Genomic DNA, 24,040 nt, shown 5'->3' on the forward strand with positions numbered 1-24,040 from the left:
CATATTGTGTGTTCTGGAAGCAAAGAAAGGAATGAAAAAAAGCACTCAGAATGTGAAAAATTGCGTTTGTTTTCGTGTCTCCGATCTATGAAACTGGTACCAATTTAATTTCTGTGTGGTTCTAGTTTTACATAAAAGTTAGTATTACGCTTATGAGTTGGGTATATTTATAATGTATACATATAATTAAATATACTTTTTTTTTTCAGCTGTTGTAATTTGCAGTTCAACACAGGTGAATAATAAGAATGAGAATTTTTTCATCCCTTTGTCAGCGAGTGGCTGATATGACAAAAAGATATTCCAACCTTCCAGAATCCTACATTGAAAGAGCAATGGAGCAGGTAAAGCAATTTTGATACTACTTTACTATAAGCGTGACACCTATAAATCATTTATTTCACACTTTTTTACATTGCTAACGCACTATTCTGGAATGCGGAACATTTCTTTAGGTGATATAATGAATTTCTAACGAAAATAATGTCTATTTCTCACATTTACGAGTACTTACTGTTACTCGTTATTTCGATTCTATAACACACATTATGGCGATAGCGTACTGGTTCATTGCACGTTGTGCGAGTGTTTTGTCGATTTATGCAGTGTTGCAACCTTGTACACCAGAAAATACCTACTTCCGTGCCCGGATTTGAAATTATGCTAATACCTCGCAAACCATTGACGTTAGCACCACAAACCATTGACGTTAGCCCCAAAAACCATTCACGTTACCCCCACAAACCATTCTCCATAAGGTTAGGTTAGGCTAGGCAAGCATAGTTAAAAAAATAATTAAAAAATAAAAATACTCGACACGTCATGTTATAGTGAAAACACGGCGAGTTTGAAACAATGACTACGGGGTTTACGTCATCTATCACATGGAACATTGTGCTCTCGTGCAGAAAGCAAATGGCGACAGCAGCAACAGCATGCTGGACGGAGATTTTCTGAGAAAACAACATACATTCGCATTAAAATGGATTAAAACTACATTCACGAACTTCCACAAAGCTACATAAAATGATTTGCATAAGTACTTTCTCCTGTAAAAAGTAAGAAATCCATCACCCCTATAGTAAAGTGTTACCACAATTTTTTTTTGTGGGATGCTGGTGAAGGTAGCTTTTAAGATATTTTCACCGAGTTTTAACCTGCACAAGTGCATGGTCTACAACCTGGTCTGTTACATGGACGCATGCATTCTTTAGTTGTTGATATGTATCAAGCTTATGTCTTGTGTGCATTTATTTTAGTGCGGTCAACAAGTACTTTTTTTCCCCGCACACCATGGAATTGGAAAAATACCGTAAGGTGTTCCAATATGAACTGCTACTTCTAATATGTCACATGATGTAGTTGTGAAGGGGTATTGCATTCCTAAATGCTTTCACCGCGGTGGCTCAGTCTGTAATGCATCTGACTACCATGCTAAAGGTCTCGGGTTTGATCCCCGGTTCAAATCCGGGAACTTTTCTAACTTTGGAAGTGGCCCCAGCACTCACCCAGCGTGAAAGGCGGTCAGGGGCATGATGCTGATCACATCACCCCGACTCATGACCAGATCAAGAAAGTGTGGGCGTTACCCCCACACCCCCTATACGTCTTCATGGCGTGATGCTAAGCACAGGGGAGCACTTTACTTTTTTTTTCATCATCGTTGAGATAGGCTGGTCAGGTTTAAGGCTGTGAACATTATGACTATTTCCGTAAATACTTCCAACACCTGATTATGTGATTTCTGTTCTTCAGCACTTTCTGCTATATTCACCACTTTGTGAAAATAGCCCCCTTATGCTAGCCTCACCACCTGGTGAAAGTACCATATGATATTGTCACCACCCGATGAAAGTAGTCATGGCCTTCTTTTTTATATTTTTCAGTTTTTTTTCTGTTTGTTCATATGATAAGTCACCAGCTATTTTTTCCATTGTACGCTATTTAAGGACTATGTGATGAAGAAGTAAATGTATAAAACACACCTGATAAAGATATAACAAATAACTGGCCAATCTTTCTATTCTGAATGGTTTCATGAGACAGATAGGCTAGTTTTGTTTTCCTTGGCATTTCAGCACCTTCTTCTCATACATACATACATATAATTTTTAAAACATAAAAAACTCTTCAAACAACTAAAACGTAAGCATAAGAATGTTTGCCCAACACGTGACATAATATTGAAGATGAGTTAGGGAATATGCTACAGCCGAGAAAATATTCTGAAGATGGATGTATGTACTGATAAATGAGCATTATAGTTTGTTATTGTAATTTGATTGTAGTCATTGCTATGTGATGTAATTTGGGGGTGGGGGATTTTTAGGGGAAATATTTTTTAAAATGTTATTCTTCTATTTAATAGGTCATACAAGATTTTTATGAGTATGGCCTTGTAATCTAATTATGACGAATTAGACAAAGCATAACTCTACCATTCACAGTTTCTGAGATGTTAAAGTTCATTTATGAGCAGTACATAATTTCAAGGTAACAAAGGCTGGGTATTTAGGCTAATTAATAGTTTTTCTTGTATGTACGCATTGCTTGCATGATAGAATTATTTTCCTGTAGTTTACATCAAGAGACTTTGTGAAAACAATGATGAATTTGAATTACCTGATGATATTTGGGATTCATAATTTTAAAAAAAAATAAAAAAAAAATAGACTGCTTTTTTCACAGTTAAGTTGCTATATTACAACAATGTAACATTGACAACATCCATTATATAACAGATTCTTTTTGTTTAAAAATTACTAACCATTGTTATAACTGTATCTTTAGTCAAAATGAAAATAAATGTCTGATGAAAGGAGCGTGTGTTCTCCTGAAACGTCACAAAGAAAAAACTGTTTTCTTATGCTTGTAATAACCGTAAACTACAGGAAAATAATTTAGGCTAATTCCAAGAATCATGCTAGACATTTTAGAGTTAAATATAGTGATGCCACCAGAAGAAAATAAGGAAGCAGAGGGTAGAGGAATATTGGGGGGGGGGGGGGTGCAGTTGTCACTTAGTATTCACCTAAATTCCATACAAAAATTCCCAATTTGGGTAAGAGATCTAGTTTTTCTTGTTTGCCGGAAGGGACAGTTTCAACCACCCCTTTGACACCTCCACTAGTTAAACAAATCCTAAAGAAAGATAAGGTATAAGGAAGTGCCAGATAGCATCTCTTCAGTCCATTTATAAAGGAACATTTTGCAATGTAGCATAAAAATCGGCCACATGAATTGTGTTGTGATCAATATTTTCATTTTAACGTTAATTAATATTTCACCCCATAGGTTGCCTGGCGGACACCTCGAGGATTTCCACAATATTTACCAAAAGTAGTCAAGAGGAAAAAATTTCGATTTACAATGAACAGACCATGGACAAAAGAATTTCAACAGCAAAATGCACGTGGCGTTCTCCGAAAGAAGGTGTTTCTTGAACCAATTAAGGATTGGAACTTCTTCCGAGGAGACAGGGTATGTACACATTCCATGAGGTTTATTACACTTGGAATTAATAACTACTGCATAAGAAAATAATGTGTTCTTTTACACAGGGACTAATGGAATTATATGTTTAGGAATTATAATGCAGGAGGTCTTAGAAAGATCGCTTCGCGGGCTTGCAGCAGACGACAATATGGGGGTGTGTCTGCGAGAACCAATCAGGTCCGCGAATGAGCGATCCCAGTTGCCACAGCTGGCTCGCTGCACCCTTCTGGAAGGGTGAGTGACCTCTGCCTCTTGCTACCTCGGCCTGTTTGTTCGGCTGAGGAGCAGACGACACGAGAATATCCGCAATAGTGTGCGAGCGACGTCTGTTGTTAGCCCGCGAAACGCTCTTTCTAAGGCCTCCTGCACTATAAAACGTTTGAGTTGTAATAAATGCAGATTTTGTCAAATTAAACTGTTGGTTATTAGCAGGGATGTCCACATTTGAAACATAAATACACAGAGTAATGTCCACTTTAGGTGATTTCAAAAGATTTGAAGTGCTTTTCTTCTACCGTATTTCTTGCTGGTATCATTCTGTACCCCCACGAGAAAGTGGAACATTTTTGATGGATTATGAAGATTGTTTTTCATGTGAACTTTTTCTGTTGCTTTGTCACATCTTGACATTATTGCAAAGTCTGTCTGATATGTTCTGTATGTGGTGAATTACTTACAATTTCATTATTGCTTACAAAATATCACTCCTTTGGTAGTTCATATAGTACAGAAGAATATGAAATGTTGCCTGTTATTACGTTACATTTCAGATTATATTATAAAAGAATTATCATATGTATATAGTGCTGTTGTTATTATTTCTGCAGGTAAATTTCATGCTTGATTATGGTTGCAGCACTGATAGTAGTTTTAAATTTTCTAGGTGTTTTAATTTTAGTACTGTTAGAGCTTCCTTGTTATTTTTGACTTTGTGTGTACCAGATAACAGGGCATGAAATTTCAGTTTGAAGTCAGTCGCTGGACTAAAATCTTTGGTCGCCACTATTTTATATTGATAAATAATAAAAATGTGAGCAATTATTAACAAGAACATACCTTAGGAATTAATGTTTGTGTAGCGCTGTCGTTCTACACTAAAGTACCACTTATCAATCGCAGCTGCTGGGTCAAACTCTATAACAGGGGGGTGGCGGTTCCTTTTACAGAAACTGAGCAAATCATCCAGTGTTTTAGTCTTCAGAGAGTTCCTGTAAGTAGTCTTGAACTGTTGTGACAGCTGAAACATTTCTCACATAAAGCTGTCCTCACTGGTAGAACAGCTCAAAATGACAAAATCTGGAGCAAATTGGGGAATCTTGTTGAACACTCCTCACTGTGAATCTTCTCCAGCGTCTGATTCAAAGTCAGAGAAGGAAATAAAAGTTTGAATTCTGTTCACTCTGCTAACAGAACATCAATTTTCTCATAAAGGCTTGGGTTCAAGTACATGTAGAGTTTCTTTATTTCTTCTATCCCAAACTGAAAAATATTTTCTTTGGGAGGCCAACTCAAGGTGTCGAAAACATACAGAGATGCAATCACATCTGTTGATATAGATTGCAATCTTTCTGTGATGTACACCTTCGCATTGTTAATTAAGTTTCCTCTAACAGTCTGATGCCCGGTTCGCTCAAACATCGTTAAAACATTCTTAACGAGCTGATAGTTAACGCATCACTAAAATCTTAGCAGCCTGTTAAGCTTTTAATGTTCGCTCAAGTGATTTTTTAGGCCCGTTAACTAATGACATGTTAGAGGCATTTTGCTTTGATTCCTTGCTATTCTCATACTTTGATACGAGAAATGCAATGTTTTGATTGGTTGCACCGTGGACAGTAGATTGTGCATAAGCGTGTTCTTCGAAACATTTGGCTTTTTTGTATGAAATTCCAGGAACAGCAATAAATAAAATAATGTGTAACACATAAATATATGTTTAAGAAATGAATGTTAGTTAGGTATTTACGTCTGCAAATGTTATGTATTAAGATTAACAGTTACATTGTAATTTCGCAAGTTAGATTTAAATCCGTGCCTGCTGACTGCCAATACAAGGTCATAAATATATAAATAAAAACTACTGTTCTAGGTTAGGTTAATCTGTTTGAAGTTTGATAAATTTATTTATATTAATATGGCATTTCAAAAGAGGCCTAACAAGAGAACATTTTACAAAATGTACACCATGCATAACTTAACTTGCTTTGCCATGGCAATTAAATAATATGTAAATATTGCAAGTCACTTCTTTTGGCATTGATGTGAATGTGACGCTGCAAACAAGTAATCTACTGTTTCCAAATAATTACTGACAAAAAGAAGGCACATATAATGTTTACCACTTACCAGTATGCTTTCCGTTCATGCATATGTACAAGGAACGTTTCTGAATGGTTGTGTGTTTTGTTTTGTTTAAATATTTTTTAAAGAAAAAATATATAAACAATATGATATTTTATATTTGATTTCTCATAAATTGTAAAAAGAAGGACAAGTACACAGTTAGACAGTATCCTTACCACTTGTACGAACGTACCATACAAGGAATAATTTCCGAATTGATGGTAGTGTGTTTTACAAACACATATATGCATACTTTTACAATGTCCATGCACAAAACTACAATACCTGAAACTGCTTAGGATTAAGCTTTTTTCTTAATGAAACGTACATGTGTACTACGGTACTTTACTTTATGTTTGGTTATTCATTGTGATGAAATGGTAGTCATTCAGAAAATGTACCTTGTACATGGAACAGTTGATTAATATGATATTTTATATTATATTTGCTTTATCATAACTAATGAAAAAAAAACAAGTGCACTGTTAGATAGTATCATTACCACTTGTTCGTATGTACAAGGAATAGTTTCCGAATGAATGGTAGTGTGTTTTATGTCACTGCACAATGTCAAAATGTTACAATATCCATGCACGAAACTACATACCTGAAACTGCTTAGGACCTGAAGCTTTTTTCTTAATGAAGCACATATGTGTAGTACTCTATATTATGTGATGAGATGGTAGTCGTTCGTAAATGTACATGTAACGGTTGATTTTTTTTTTTTTTCAATTTGTAAGTGCTATTTCAGTTTGTTACGAATACTATTTAATTTCCATGTGCACTGTTATTAGTCAGCCCACTTTCAGTATGCTGAATAATAATTGTTTTGATTTTGTGATTATTTTAAGACTCACGTTATATTAAATAACATGTTTTATTGTACAGTACATAAGTACAGCTACGAGCTAAATAAGTAAATAGGTTAGGCAGGTTTTCTATATTTTTGTACTTGGTTAGGTTAGGCAGGTCAGGTTTGGTGCTTTTAGCATTTATCTCCAGGTTGCTAAAGCTGTCACTAGCTGCTCGTGGTTGCACACACTGTGATTCAGAATTTAGAATGATGAACATTTGTGTCGAGCATTCTCTTCACTGCAAAATCATTTTTTTCCATTATGTTAATTGGAGTAGGTGGATAATAATTTGAAAAGTTTGAAAGAACAATTCCCTACTATGCCTTTTCCGCGCTTAGAAGGGACTGCACTGTAAACACAAGGGCAAAAGTATTACTCCGCCAGGCTTCAGCGATTGGATGATCGTAAAGCTTCTGCTGCTTCCACCACGTGTGAGAGAAAGTTGGCGCGAAAGCAATGTTACAAGCTACGAGAAATTAAATAAAAAGGAAAACTATAACTATTCACAAGATAAGCTGAACTTCTGTACTTAAGAATTTAATTTGAAGATATAAAAGTGTTTTACTTGCCTAAGCAGAGTCGGATAGAAAGTCGATTCCTTAAATAGATGCCTCCCCTTCACTGTTGGTGCCGCCGCTACTGCTATCAGCTGGATTGATAACAAGTCGGTCAACAACCTTGTCGCACATGTAATCTGATTCCCAGAAGCGTTCCTCTTCTTTCTCCAATATGCAATACAATAAGGCGTCTGCCTTTGCCGGTCGGGTTTCTTAGCCCTGTGGTTAATCCTGAGAGGAAAGCCTGTTTTTTTTAGATTTTATGGCAGAATCTACCCACACCTTAGAAACAGTATGACCTTCATTCACCCACGTTTCATCAAGGAAATACAACTTTCGCCCCTCCTGCCTGTATTCGCGTATTTTCCTCAGGTAGTTCCGGCGCCACAACAATATGTCTTCTCGGTTAACAATAATATTTATTCTGTTGCGTTGCACAAACTCGAAGCTGATTTCTTTCAGAAGTGTGTGGAAACTTGTTTTCTTAAGGTTCGGCAGATCCGGATCACTATTCACACTCACCAACACTTTATTTATTGTTGGCGCTTCGTTCCTCTCCAAAAAGTGATGAACCTTAAGACGGATCCTCGCAAACTCATCACACTGAACTTGTAACACAGGCTTTTGACGTTGACGCTTTTTCCCTGGTGTTGTTAAAATGCCCTCATTTAGAACCTCGCTGCGCGCAGATTTTACACTCTTAACAGAGACACCAGTAAACTCAGATGTCAATTTCATCACGTCCTGGGTAACCATAGTTGGATATTTCTCGCAAAACTTTGCGAACACATTCAATACAATTTGTTTCTCTGTGCTTTTCAACGGTTTCCCGCTGCAGTGTTTAACGTAGCCAAAGCAAACATCCATCTCGCACAAATTGAAATTCCCTCCCGCCTGCCCAGCCTTTACGCATGCGTGTTGTACCCAGAGTAAAAATTGTCACGTCTTGTGTATTTATGCCAACCTGGAGTTCATTTACATACTAAATATTGGTTATGATAATTCTAGAGTTCGATAATTACAATTGTGTTGAAGGAATGTTCTATTCTTGCAAGTTAGAAAGTGGACTATATTTTGTTGCGCGTGGCAGGGTCTGTTGTTCAAGCAGGCTCAACGAGAAGTGTTGCCAATCCGCCTATTCTTTTGCTAAAATTAGCTGTTTTGAACTTTTTGGTCCTGCATTGGTGACAATAATGGCTTTCAGATATTTGCACAGTAGTATCATACTTATTTGACTTCATTCAAAAATAGACACGGAAGTGACCTATTTTTCGTTTGTTTATTTATTTTCTTTAACAGCAGTATTAATCCTTGTGGTATTGTTGCAGATGTTCCTATTCGAACGTTCTCTACGTCGCTGTTTCTAAATATGATGCTAGATTTTAAAAATTTTGAAAAATGGAAGAAATAAAGTGGCTGAAGTTCCATTTCGTTGGTAATTTTCGATTCGTCACACCTCTTACGATTTTTGAGTAAATTAGACGAAATTCTGCACATATATTCTCTACGTCCATTGCAAGACAGGACTTCATTTTTTGATAGCATAGAAAAAGAAAATCGCGGATCCTCGATATTGGATTTTTTTTTCAAATTCTCTTACAATTTTTGTCCAATTTGCGTGAAATTTCGAAAACTCTAAAAATGTATGCAAAACAACTCTAGTTATGTGAATATGTTTATACTACATATATATATATATTTAATAAACCTACGGATATACAAAGGTAACACTCGGAAAGAACTGGCCATTCAAAAAATGGCTTTTCTTGTGAGGGAAGTGAGGAGGAAAATTTGTATTCTTTATTCTATGAAAACTAGCAACAAATAGGGTATGACATGTCCACATTGTGATTATAGTGATTATCCATAAAAAGCAGAGTTGTGAGAATTCGCTTTTCGCTATATTCTGCAGTTATTGGTTGGCAACACTGTATTCATACACTTGCATTTGTTTACAGTACAGTTCCTTCTAAGTCATAAAAATAATTTCTACAATATAATGTAGAACACTACACACTGTGAGAATTCGCTTTTCGCTATATTCTGCAGTTATTGGTTGGCAACACTGTATTCATACACGTGCATTTGTTTACCGTACAGTTCCTTCTAAGCGCGGATCCAGTATAGCATGGACCAATGTATATACCTTATTCTATGCTACTACTTTGAAAGATTGCTGGCTACATTGTGTAATGTCACAGATTTATTTTACATTAAATGAGAGTACAGGACGTGTATTACCTATTTCTAGGACAGTTGCTTCATTTTAATTTTATCTCTTACATTTTCTAACATTTTTCAGTTAAAAAAGAAACAAACATTGGAATGGAAGTCATAAACAGACATAAGCATGAACACAACAAACCATATCTTTCTCCACTGGAAAATGATGTGGACGATGATACCAAATATTTTTGTGAATAACTTTTACCTTATACAAATTGAAATATGTAAAAGGAGGTTACATTATTTTAAAAAGTCATGCGATATTTTGTTTTTATGGTTACAGTGCATTGAAGGTGGAAGCCAAATATGCATTTTAAAAAATCGCGTTCGTATAATATAACTATAAGCATATATTTTTGCCTCGACAAGCAAAATTAATAAAATTTGAATAATGTGTGATGATCACGATGCCATTATTGACAAAACTTTAAAAAGTACATTGATACAATATTTTATCATTTAACTTACATGTGATATCTGATTTACATGAAATTTCAGTTTAGTATGAATCTATAATATGAAATACGAAAAAATGGGAAAAGTATTTTTGCTGTAGAAAGAAATCGAACTAGTGTACGTTTTGCGATCGTATGCAAATAATGTGTTCAAATCAGTTTTGGATAAACTTTCAACACAACAGCTGGCACACGCAATTCCGCCATCTTATTTCCGACACATCACAACGTGCTGTTAAGCATCTTAATGAAGCCAAGGAGTGTCTTTAGATTTAACGACGACATTAGAGGTATGTTAGCCTTAACGAAGGTTGGAGAAATGCCTCGATGTGCTAATGTAGCGTTAACTTGATTTAACGCTTCTTTAAAATTTAACGTGCGTTTGGCAAACCGGGCATGAAACTCTTGCTCTCCATTTTGAATGTTTGTGAGCTGCACATCCCCGATCTTCCCTGAAATGGATACATGGTCGAAGAAATCTTGTTCCCTTGGTCCAACATTAGATTCCAGGCCAGCCAAAACTGAAATACCGTGTTCAATTCTTATTTTTAGAGATGAAATCAAAAGATTCTTATTTTGTAGTGCCACGCTTAAAGGGTATTTCCTGTAGAAATCCAAAAGGAAGTACAGAAGCTTAACAAATTTAAATTGCTTCAAACTTTTCAGCAAACCCTTAGCTTTAGCGCCATCATTGTCTTTTCCATGGGCCACCTGTTCAAGATGGGTCACAACAGCTTTCCATAATTGCAAGAGAGCTCTTACAGCACTTTCTTTGCTGGCTAACCACCTAATAGTGTGGATATCACTCAGTTTTAGAATTTCTTCTCCTATAACTTCTGCCGTTTCTCTCAAGAGGTGAAGTCTTTTAGCAGAGCCATGATAAAACTGAAAAATATTCCTAATCACGGAATCAAATGCTCTAAGATATTCAACTTCACCACATGCATCCAACACAGCTTACAGCAAACTGTGTGTAAGGCAGTGAATATTTATAATTTTATTACAAATAGCTTTCATTTGCACAGCCAAATTGTGCCCGACCATATTTGCTGCACCATCAGTAACCAAGCCTACAATGTAACACTTGTTTCTGTATTTATTTGAACCTATTGCCTTATCTAAATAATCAGTTATGGCTGTGAAGTAACCATCAGAAGTAGAGTTTGTGAGCTCTATTACTCCTAAAATGTCCTCTTTGATGTGACCATCATTTACATCCACGTATCGAACATACACATTTGCATGCTCGACTGATGATCTATCTGTAGATCCATCAATCAGAAGGCTGATGTATGTACTTTTCTTTATTTTCTCCACTAGATCTAACTTCAAAGTTTCAGCTATGAAATGAATAAATTCTCTGCATTGCTTCTCATTGCTATACTTAGGTAGATCACTCACACTTAATTTTCCTGCCAAACACGGCAGATCTACAAAGTCTTTAAATGGTTTGTCATGTTTAGCTACATAGTATGCTACGTGAAATAAATTTGTAAGATGAGATAACATCTGGTGATCCATTTTTTTAATAGATTTTGGCATCTGTGTTTCTGTCGGGCATTCTTTTGCCTTTGCACTGGCAACATTTTCACTATGGACTTTACTCTGACTATGCTTTAAAAAGAACTTTTTAAAAGGTACAGAAAACCCATTGAAACTGAACACTGCTACTAGCTGATTTTGATACATCACCTGTAACGAAAAAGGACTGTATGTTTGTTTGCTTCTTCTCCATAGCAGTAATTGAACTAAATAAAACTACATTGTATCTAAAGATATCAGTTTGGCGGTAATTAACTCAGTTCACGCCTGACGAAGCCACAAGACGAGTGGCGAAATCGATCGCTGAAAAAAAAAAAACTTACATGGAAACATGAATAGTAAGTTTATCTGAGTTAATTAAATAAAACTAATTCTCTGGAACCACTTCACTCACAGGCAACTACCACCGAACCAAAAAAATGAGGTAAACAGAATGAACCTTGACGACGTCAACCAACGCTCACGAGTGCATTTATCACATTCTTTTGTCAACAAAGACTGGACACTGAAGCACACGAGACCACAATGGTAAAAATGGGGGTTTTCCATGCACAAGCAAGGAGCCACAGTTGGGCCGTGGTCTGCTCCACTCTACCCCTCACCTCCCCACCTCAAGTCCGCGTGGTGCACGATGCACACATACTTTCTGCAGTGTTGTCATTTTGAAACAACGGAGTGGAAGAAAAGCAAAGCAGGGAAAATGGGTTGGGTTGAGTTTCATGTGCATCTAAAGTGGTAGTGTCCCAACAGTTGTGGAACTGTTGTGCCGATTAGATGGTGTCGGCGTTGAGTGGACATGGTGTTTTCGATCGGCTCGCTTTCCAAAACCATGTACGAATGTTGGATTGAGATGTTCGGGCATGTTTGACACACATTTGAAACCGAAATAGTTGTCAACTCCAAACTTTTGGTCTTCAGTGGCGACTTGGCGACTGAAAATTTCGTGCCCTGCCAGATAAATTAAAATAAAAAACACTAAAAATAACTGTGTAGATTATTTTGCATACATACAATGATATTTTGTTTTAAAAAATGGTGAAAGTACTCTAAAAATAATAATAATCCTGTGCGTTACAGCCCATAAAGGGCCTTGGCTTACCTACCGACTGGCAGTCTCCCTCCCACGCTTTCCTTCGTCACTTCTAAGCGTGGAGATCTTCAACCAGGATTGGAATAGTTGGGTGGGGGGAGGGGGTCAGCCCGACATATCCTCAGCCGTTGTAGTAGGTCTACGCGACCAGATTATGCTTACTCATTCGAAGCTCCCCAATTTCCTCACAATGGTGGGTTGCCACTGGCCCTATACTTAGGTCGAAATTTCTCGGGATCTAACCTATGCCGTCCCTCAGTCGCCATCCAAAGCAAGGTGCCTTAAACCGCATGGCCATCTACGATGATGGTGAAAGTACTCTAGGATACGTGAAAGAGGCCTAATGCTGATCATGTATATTCACGAATATTCTTCAGCATGTTACTGAAAAATTCCCTGCAGATCTCTTTATGGCTGTGTTTATTTGTATGTGACTTTCTCCTGCAAAAATATGTATTAATTGACTATGTTTTTCTTAGATGTGATCAGTTTCATTTGGTTAAGAGTGTTAGATTTATTGGTTTTAGTAATCTTACATTGTTAGGTTCAGAGCTTTTGATAATAGTATTTTTTTAAAAATTTTCATGCCATTATTTTTTGCACGTTTTCTATCTTTCGCTTTTTTAACATGCATTCAACTGAGCGACAGCTCGTGACTTTTCACAGATGTGTGCTACGGGTAGATATTGTTTCTTGCATTTACAATTACCTCCCCCCCCCCCTTACACACACACACACACACACACATACACTCACTTGGAACCGCTAGCGTACGCAAAGTTTTCTTCCGAGGGGACTGGAATTGTAAAGGTCTGTATCACATAGCTGCTTTCTACGGACGGCCGGAATAAACTATAAAATATTTTGCAATCACTGATTTAAACCTTCATTTTAAAAGTTATTCAAAGGCAAAAATGGTAATCAGAGATCCTTTTAAGGGGTGTTTGCATTTAACACTGTTTTCTGTTTCCAAGTTCTTTGCTGCTTTCATCCGAAACTCAAAATTTGGAGATGGGATGTAGCCCCCATCAATTTCCTAGCACCAACCTCGCATACGCCACTGCTTGTAACAACAGAGCACGACGGATCCTTTACAATGACTGCTCCATATGCCACGTGCATGACCATGAACCGCGCGAAAAAAAATTGTGTCTGATTCTGTAGAGCTATCCACAAACTTTCTTCTTATACTGAGATGACAACAATTAACATGCTGTGAATCTGTGTAGCATGCTAGCAGACAGACTCTACCCCCCCCCCCTCAAGGTGTCGAAAACGTGCTATGCAGCCAATAGCACGATATCCGTTGTAGCTTAACTGTGTGCAAAAAATACATAGTGCGCTGCAAATTTTTGAGCGAATTAACGTTTGAAGTTTAATTTCACTTAAGTGTTTTATTAAAGTTCTTCAATCTATGAAATGTGTCCCTTTCTTTCTTTTCATTGTAGTAAATTGAGTAAAGTGCTATAGCACGGTAGCACATATTAAGCAGCCGCCACTGATGCAACTGGATTTAACATGTAAATAATGGTGAATATATTCTAGTATTCAAGAGATATCTCTTACGTGAGCCACATTTTGGTTATCAACCTTCCACATTTTGTCACAAAACTATGTGAAATAAACTCTGAAAAGTGAATTTTGCAGCTAATTTGCCAACATAACACTTTCCCCGAGTCAGATTATCTTGAGTTACGTACATTGATTATTTTTATCGTAAAATATGGAATGAAAAATAGCCTTGTTCAAAAATGAATATTTTATTATGTACCACACATTTCACCTAAGTTGTGATCGTGAATGTGCCTACTATGGATGGACATTTGTATTTTATGTATGTGACTTAATTTACAATAATATACGAAAATTGAACCAGAAATTCAGTTTGTTTTTGTACTGAAATCTTATTTTTTCTTATTATTTACCACATACATGTGCATCTTAAGTTGTTGATGTTAGTGAATTATATTAATAGTCTGTTCGTATCAGTTTGGTATATCCTAGTATATTGCATTTTGCTTATTTCTCACGTCTTATTGACATGCTGCTGACCTCCATGGTGGAGTGGTTAGCATGGTATGTTATGATTCAAGGTGTCCCGGGTACGAAACCTAGCCAGGGCATTGGTGTTGTTTGTCAGTGTTCCTTCATCAGTTTCATCATGTGATCACTCATGCTCATCTTCGTGATTAGCCAAAAGTGCCAGAAAAGCAAATTAAAATAAAGCAAATCAGGGAAGCCAGCTTTTTGACATGCTACAAATCGTGTATGAGACCATTGTGAGGTTGATTTCTGGTAATCATCTAGGCATGTTGCAAAGACCATTGTGAACATTGAACATCACCATAAACAGAATGGCAGTCTTCTTGGGAACTGTGGACTAAAATTCATTCACAAAGGAGAACACAGTTTAATTTTTGAAGTCTTCTTCCTGTCTTTCTTGATATGAAGAATTTACACTGACATGTCTATGAATATCACCGCTTATTTTAATAAATATTACATATTCCTTTCATGGTTTGACTCCTCTGTATGTCTTGCCGTATTACTTTTCCTTGTGCTGACTTACACCATATGCTGTTTGAGTCGTAACTTTTCACACATCCCATTCAATCAGAAAGTGTATGTCATGTGATGAACATGTTTCTGTTGGGTCTTTGGTTGCATTGACATATTTTTTCCCCTTTATTTTGGATTCATTCATGTCTAACTGTGAAAGATAAAGGTGACTAATGATTAGATGAAATTGATGAAGGGAGACTCATGCTAAGGCTGGGACTGGAATGTGGAGCCTTTTTTGGTGGCGAGATTGAGAGTCGACTCTTAATGTACTCATCCATCAAGTATGTACTTATTCTGGGACAGGTGCTGAATACACAGATTCAAGTATGTAGAAAATGCATTCAACCACTGAGTGAGCTGCACTTTTTTAACCAGTCATGTGTGCTGAAGGATCTAATGAAGCCAAATTATTCATTATTGTAAATTTTCTTCTTAAAAGCATGTCCAGCAATCTTTACATATTTATTTTTTTGTACTGGACATATTTCTGCTTACGTGAAAGTCAAAACTATGAAGGAAGTAATTAGTAGCAAAAACAAGCAGTGGATGCTTCTTATTCCGAATGCCCCTAACTAACTAACACTCTAGCCTTGTTAAACCTGAAGGTTTATGGGTGCAGCAACACAGAACTTTCATCTGTCCCTATCCACTTTTTTCCATCCATACCAATTTCCTTTAGGTCCATCTCAACGTTATCTCTCTATCTTCATCTTGGCCTTCCTACTGGTGTACCTATGTTCTTAATATTCACATAATTATATTTTTTGCAGGTTGAAATTATGGTTGGAAGAGATAAGGGAAAGCAAGGCATTGTGAATCAGATCATACAGGAGAGAAATTGGGTGGTTGTTGAAGGTTTAAATTGCCACCTGCGTACCATAGGGAAATCAGATGACTTCCCAGGCATGATCGTAAAGTCAGAAGCACCTCTTCTTGTAACAGGTCAAGTGGAGCTTGTTGATCCTGCAGATGAGTGAGTAGATTCTCTGTTGTAGCATATTGTTTCATGTAATCACCAGTTGGTACTAAGTAATTGTCTCTTGTAGTATGAATCCACTAATTTAGGGGTCACTGGATACAATTTAGATTTTTTGTATCAGAAAGATATTCTTGAGTTGTATTATAGTATTTTATATACCTTTTACATTGTTACACTACTCGTAACTAGAGTGCCGATCTCCATGGTGCAGTGTTAACACAGTGCATTATGGTTCCAGAACTTCCAGGTTTGAATCCCAGCCAGGGCAAGGATGTTCTTTTATAATTAATTCTAACAATGTTTTAACCTGTGTATTTTTGGTATTTTTAATCCTTTTCCCTTCCTCGATTAAGATCCCAGGTGGGCTTGAAATTTGAATATTTAAAAGACAATAGTCCTTGGTACAAGGGAAAGACATTAAATAACAGATATTATATTCTCAAATGTACGGAAAAGTGTGCACAATGGAGCCGCAAAATGGTTCCTTTGGAATAACCTCATATGGGAGTTGAGGATGAAGCAATATACACATACACCATAGCTTGTACAGCATGTCTCCTCTTTCGCTTTGGAAGAGCAACAAAGCATTATTCATTCTTTGTGTTCAGAAAGTGTAAAACCTTCTGAAATGTTCATAACAATGGAGGTTCAGCATGGTGACTGCTGTTTGAGTCAGGGGAGAGTTTATGAATGGGTGGAATGTTTTGAAAACTGAAGACAAGATGTCAGTGAAGAACACCAAAGTAGGACACTATTTAGTAGGGATGGGGGCAGTTTAATCAGTACTCTATCGGTATTGGCCAATATAGCCATATTGGTGTGTCGGTAAAATTATCGATTACACTAGTCAACAAATTTAAACTTTTTTTCTGCAACGCGGGGAACCTCCTGAACACGAAAATGATAGTAAAAAATGTCGTAACACGTAACATTTTTGTGTTACACTTCTAAAGAGGATTGTAGTGAAGGCGACAAAAATATATTACGTGACTTGTATTTTTCATTAGGTTACGAATGCAATTATTACACTTGTATGAGTAAATATCATCAATATGATGTAAAAAAGATCAAGGTACAAACGTGCACACATATGTGTGTGTGTATGTATGTAATATACACAATATACAGCTATCACAATGGATGCACTTACCCTTATTTCCTCCTCTTTAATGTTTATCACTATCTCTAACTAGGAACCAGCAGTAATCGCCCATCATGTGAGGATCCCATCTACCTTGATATCTCTGCTCCATTGTGCGAATGTCTTGATGGAATCGTTCCCCTTGTTCATCACTGACGGCTCCTAAGTTCTTTGGGAAAAAATCCAGGTGGGAGTGGAGAAAGTAGATCAAAGTTGTGATCTCTCAACAGTTTCCGAATTTGGGGGCCAACGAATATTCCCTCTTTCACTTTAGCATCACTTAGTTTTGGGAAGAAGCTCCTGAGGTATGCAAAACCATCTCCATCTTTGTCCATGGCCTTTACAAAATTCTTCATGAGGTCTAATTTGATATGCAAAGGAGGAAGCAATATGTTGTTAGAATTAACTAATGGAGCATACTTCACATTTTGTTGCCCTGGTATATAGGTTTCTCTCGGAGGCCAGTTTTTCACAGTGTAGTGCGATTCTGTAGCCCTACTGTCCCACAAGCAAAGGAAACAACAATACTTTGTAAACCCACCTTGGAGTCCCATTAATATGGCAGTGACCTTTAAATCACCACAAATCTGCCAGCAGTACTTATTATATTGAATCATATTTAACATACTGTCGTATGTTTCCTTCATCTCAACAGAATGTGCGACTGGTATGGATGGTTTTTCGTTGCCATTGTGTAACAACACTGCTTTCAGGCTACTTTTGGACGAGTCTATAAACAGTCTCCATTCCTCAGGAATGTGCTCCAACCCAAGCTTATCCATTAAACCGTCTATATTTGTACATACACAGAGGGAATTTTTCATTTCAAAGTAGCTTGAAAACTGTTCATGTCTCTTTCTGAAATGGGTAATTCTAGTTCCGGAAGCCAGGAGATTCCACTGTTGAAGTCGAGATCCAAGCACCTCAGCCTGCTGCTTAGTTAGATACATATCTCTAACCAAGTCATTCAGTCTGGATTGGTCGACAAGGAGTGGTTCCATCTCTGGTTGTGGAAAATAGCTTGGATCATTGGAAGTGGACGGGATGGGTGGCTCTTCCTCTTCTGCAAAAGATTCCTCTAAATGTGAGGGTGGGCTAGGGATTGGGAGTTCAGGTCCATGTGGTATGGGTCTCATAGCGGAAGGAATATTGGGATACACAATACTGGATTTTGTTCGTTTAGAATGTCCTGCTATGCTTGTTAGGCAGAAGTAACAGTCCTCAGCATGGCTACTCGGTTCACGCCAAACGATTGGCACCGCAAATGCCATAGCACGGGTTTTGTCTCCACGAAACCACCTCACAAGAGTTGAATAACAAGTCACACAGCACACATGGGGAGCCCACACTTTGTCTTGATCACCAACATTGCACCCGAAGTAGCTATAATACGCTTGTTTTAACATTTCTGTCAACATTCGGCATTGACTTTTTAAAGTGTACTGCCAGCACACATAGCAGAAATTGTTTGGTAAATTTACACAACCACGTTGGTTTTTCTTCATTGCAGTATCACCCAAGTAACTTCAACACAACTTCTCTACCTCAAAGCACGTAATACTGAACTCATTAAATCACACTCCCTTCAGTCTGTAGAGCATTCTCCCTTATCTTATCTTATCTTATCAATAACTCATTCTGGGGGAGGGAGAAGCAGCCTTTTTGAACGTCAACAATGGAAACATAGCCAGAAAAAGAAACAAATCTTTTTATAAGTGTGTTTGTTTATACATTATTGCAAAATTTATTTTCATTGTTGCCCAAAATCATATAAATTGGAATCCAAATGTAAATAACGTATCCACGTTATGACGGATATGACGTCACGTGTATCTCTGAAATGTTACGTGATAGAAAAATTTCAGTTGCAGATCTGAAATCAGCACATCCGAATTAGTTAAGAACACATGTTACCTTTGATGTTGCAAAATGGTTGTTATTTTACTGATCCAATATATCTATAAATATCTTATAACTTAGTGCATCAATTCTGCCATTTTGTTATAATTTTTATGGATAATCTACATATGTATTATTATTTGTATGTAATGGATGCACTATGTGTTCTGACATTTGAGGTGTTGAAGCATTGACCATAAATTACATACTACATTACATCATTGATTTTTACTTATTTGGACTTATGAAAGATCGTTTGCGATGTTAGAAGTTTACAGATGAGAAATGAGAGAAGGATAAAATAATGTGAAATTTGCTTGGATTTTACATCTTCCCTCATTTTAAGTTTAACATTTTGATCCCCAAAAAAATTATGTTTCAACAGGCAATATTCGAACACTTCATATGCTGCTTTTTCCAATGACACTGTAATTCGAATTTCTTTTTGTAGGAAGCCCACAAAAATTGAATGGCGATACACAGAGGAGGGTGAAAAAGTGAGAGTATCTGTAAGAACTGGGAGAATTTTACCCATTCCAAAAATGGCAGAGGAAACATATGACTATAAATCTAAGAACACATACAAAGGTAAGACTTATGTGAACTGTACTGTACATAAAGGGTATACACAAAGTGTTTGACACATTTCAGTTATTAATAAATTAGAAACTAATGAAGAAATAAACTGGTGGCAATGATAGATAGATAAACTCAAAACGTTTTATGTCCTGTATCAGTACACTACTATATGTGCTTTTGTCGCATTTTTGTCCAAAAGCAATGTCTGTCACATATCCCCAGAGAAAAAATCCAATGGGATTGTGTCCTTCGGGGCCAAAGAATCGGACCACCAATTCAAATCCATCATCTTGGAAAGCGTTCAAAGCACAGCATACAATGATGAAAAGGTACAAAAGTGATGAAAATTGATGAACTGAAAGCCAGAATAAACAATGTGATAGCCACCGTGGATATCGTCATGCTGACCCAAACGTGGGAAGAAATTGATTATCGTCTTGACATTCTTCGTGAGACAAAAGGAGCACATATAGAGGTGTACTGAGTCAGAACATAAAACGTCTTTAGTTTATCTATCTATCATTTATTTGTATCTTCATTAGTTTCTAATTTATTAATAATTGAAATATGTGCTCCGTGTATGTCTTTGAGTGTCTTGTTTCAATTAATTACTCCCCCCTCCCCAGACAGAAAAATTCATAAAATACAAGGTAACCAAAAAAGTTCTTGCCGTTCTAGAGCAGTGATAAAGAAAGAGCAATACAGTGGATGGTACGTACGTTTAGGTTTCAAAGTAATCTCCATTAGCATCCAACACCTTTTGCCAATGTTCCTGCAGCTGCACAATACCCTGGTGATAAAACTCGGCGGGCTTGGATGCAAAGAAGTCCGTGAGTTGCGTTCCGCAGGTCTCCCTCATTTGTGAAGGATCTCCCACGGAGGTGGTTGTCGAGTGAATGAAACAGGTGGTAATCTGTTGGTGCAAGGTCTGGTGAATATGGTGGATGGCACAGTGTCTCCCAGCCAAGTTGCTGAAGGGTCTCACGGGTCCTCTTTGCCACATGTGGCTTGGCATTGTCATGCAGGAACAGCACACCCTTGCGATTCACCAATGCCGGCTCCTTCTGCCACAATGCACGGTGCACCCTTTGCAACTGCTTAGAGTTGAGGTCAGCAGTGATGGTCTGACCAGGTGGAAGGAGCTCGTAATGCACCAATTGCCAACAATTCCACCATACAGAGAGCATAACCTTTCGTGGGTGCAGACGTGGTCTTGAGGTGTGAGGAACAGGGTCACGTAGTGACAACCAATGTCTGGTACGCTTGGGAATGTCATAGAGGACCCACTTTTCGTCACCAGTCAGCAAGCGATCAAATATGGGTGTGTTCAGGTGCCGAGTGAGCAAGGACAAACAGGCTGTCACTTGTTCCTTGTTGGCTGCCGACAATGTGTGGGGTACCCACTTGCTTAACTTGTATGACTTCCCTATCCCATGCAGGTGCAGTCTGACTGTTTCAGCAGAAACATGGAACCTTTCTGCAAGTTCATCACAGGTTAGAACACTTGTCTTCCTCGATGGCTGCTTTCAGGGCCTCGTCATCCAACACATGTGGTCGTCCACTGCGAGGTTCATCCGAAAGGCTCACATCTCCCGAACTTAATTTCTGGAACCAATGTCTGGCAGTGCGTTCATTCACTGCATTCTCCCCAAATGCCTGGCAAATGCAATGACTTGATGCAGCAGCTGACAGGCCCACTTTAAAGTCATACAAGAAACACACGCGAACAAGCTGCTTCGATACCTCCATTTATCTTCGACACTGGACGAGCTATGTCTGCTGTGTGTGCGCAACGTGCCTGTATTACTGACAGTCGATGGTCAGACTAACTCCTGATCGCTTGGCAGGCACGTGCATCATTTCGTTTTCTCTCTGTGAGCGCATGATTAATGGGACGTCAAAAACGGCAAGAACTTTTTTGGTTACCTTGTATCATGTTTACATTAAGATATATATGTATATCATTGCTTGTATTCACAGTCACTTAAATTTTAATATCTCCTTCCCTTTGCAGCTGTTCAACTGTCTCAGTATGCATAGTATATGTTTTTTGGGCTACAGATTTGGTTTATATTTTTCTGTTTTTCATTGCTTTTGTGCCTCTTTGATGATGCATGGGTGAATGCTGATCAGTAGTGGTAAATTAAAACGCAAAATTTGGTACAAAAACAGAGTCAATTTTGGGTTCAGAAAATTTTGCTGTTATAGCAGTAAAAAAGTGGTATATAAAATTACATTTTGGTTTTAAAATTTTGAGTATAATTCCAAATTTGATATAAAAGCTGCACTTACTACTCAAAGTAAACATATCTCTTCTAATAACACTTTTATGTCATTACCAGAATATTAAGTTTTTTCGTGTATAAAGGGGTCCATTTTTGCTTCTCAAATATTTACTGCAGAATTACTTACCAATTTTCCGTGAATTGAATTGCATAACTCACAGGATATCACATCAGAAAGTATCGTGATGGTAAATAAACTTTAAATTTATTGTTTAATAGTCTATTTTGCATTATTTCATGATGAAACAGGGTAGGAAAATGCACCTCACACATTACCTTTAAAAATTAACACTACAATGTATTATTTCACATTTCATATTTTCGTCAAAAACGAAATATGCATGCCTCTACTGATTACACAAAATTGATCAAGAAACCTTAGAAAGAAACATCCAATACTTGAAGCTGAACACACCTTTACTAAGTTGGTATTTATTGGTCAAACAAAAACAAAAAAAAGAGTTGATGCTGCCTCGATGGGTAAGCAAATTTAGGAATCAACTCATGATCTTGCCACCAAGGGTTCTGGTTTGGAATCTTGGCATAGCACAAAGTGATTTAAATAAGCAAGAAATATGAAATGCAAATTAGAATTTTTCATTCAAAATTAGAATTGAATAAACAAAAATGAAGAAAAATAAAAGATAAGTGTAGTGGAATCCCGGTTTTGTTTCCTGATATTAGATTTTCCTGCATGCTCTCAATATAGTAGAATACACACGGATTTTACATTTTCAGGCATTTTAAGTATTTTTCACATTGGTCCACTGAAGTATGTAAAATCGAGTTTCCTCTATATAAATATTCATGACTTACCCGAGATTCAGATCCACTGGTACTAGTTGCACAGGATGTCATGCTAACTCCTACACAATGGTTAAAAATTACTACTTTCATTATTGATCATCACCCTACAATGAAGAAAGGTTCTTTCAAAATTGATTGTCATGTAAGAAATACAAAGTTCTGAAATATCTACATTCAAAGCAATTAAAATATTGTGCACTTTTTCTTTCAGAATCTGAGAAAGATACCACTGCTGATGATGTGCAGAAAATTACATTTCAGCCTGCTTTAGAGACATTTGAAATGTCAATTATGAAAGATATGGGCATTCAAGAAGATCGTGTACCAGCAAAATCCTACTGGTATTAATTGAAGAATGGAAGCGCTGAAATTAGACGAAATTTTGTTGGTGCCTAATTGTAGAGTTTTGCTAGGATAATCTTAAAACTTGTAAATAAATTATGTAATAAAATGTTTAAAAGTTTGTAATTTGTGTTTAGGCTTAACTACTGAGAATATTTATTGTTCCTTTCTTTAAGAAATAATTGGGCATGGAAGGCACCCACAAGTTAACCTTCCTTCTGTGTTGTACACACCAATATAATCCTGTGTGTGGTTGTGTTTGCTGCCTTTACACATGATGAGTGCCCCTTTTCAGCCTCAGCTTTTAATTAGGATATGGAAATTTAGTCTTTGGACAACACTCTTGCCGGATTAAAAATTATAGATACTTGAGTTCCAATACACATACATAAAAACGAGTTCTCATCAAAATTTAGCTTATTCAATTCTGTGTAAATCTATGCCAGTCATTTTTTAGTTTTTTTCGAGCATTAGTTATATTTTTGTTTGTAGGGAGAACAACAAAAGAGCTTTTTTTTTTCCTTCAAACTATCACTCTCTCTGAAATTGTATAAATCAAAAACGACTTGTCCAATTGTGATGAAATTTTAGTATGGTGCATGCAGAAAGGTTTTAAACACAGTTCTTCATTTTCAGATTTTTTAAAATTGTCAAAAAACAGTTCTCAATTTTGCGAAACAACTTTTTATTAGTATTGGATAGTACAATATTGGTCTTGTTTTGAACCTATTTGAATCTGTTTTCAGAATCCATTATCATTTTCAATTCACATTGGGAAACCAATTTTATACAGATTTTTATTCAGTTGAGTAAAGATGTACGTGAAATGTGGCAACACTGCAAGCACAGACTATCATGCCCGTTTGCACCAATGTTGATTTA

The 24,040-nt window shown here is 37.0% G+C and overlaps 1 protein-coding gene across 1 annotated transcript; it reads left to right on the top strand.

Moving 5' to 3' along the window:
• Positions 1 to 209: 209 nt before the first annotated feature.
• Positions 210 to 23,244, top strand: LOC145995143 (large ribosomal subunit protein uL24m-like). The gene is made up of 5 exons (XM_083131688.1): positions 210 to 344; positions 3,295 to 3,480; positions 15,897 to 16,099; positions 19,597 to 19,733; positions 23,028 to 23,244. Exons 1-5 carry the CDS (start codon positions 249 to 251, stop codon positions 23,162 to 23,164), a joined length of 759 nt encoding a protein of 252 aa, XP_082987814.1. The 5' UTR covers positions 210 to 248; the 3' UTR covers positions 23,165 to 23,244.
• Positions 23,245 to 24,040: the final 796 nt, after the last annotated feature.

Source organism: Lepisma saccharinum, chromosome 11 (assembly GCF_977018435.1).
Source record: "Lepisma saccharinum chromosome 11, izLepSacc3.1, whole genome shotgun sequence".
Taxonomy (NCBI): Eukaryota; Metazoa; Arthropoda; class Insecta; order Zygentoma; family Lepismatidae; genus Lepisma; species Lepisma saccharinum.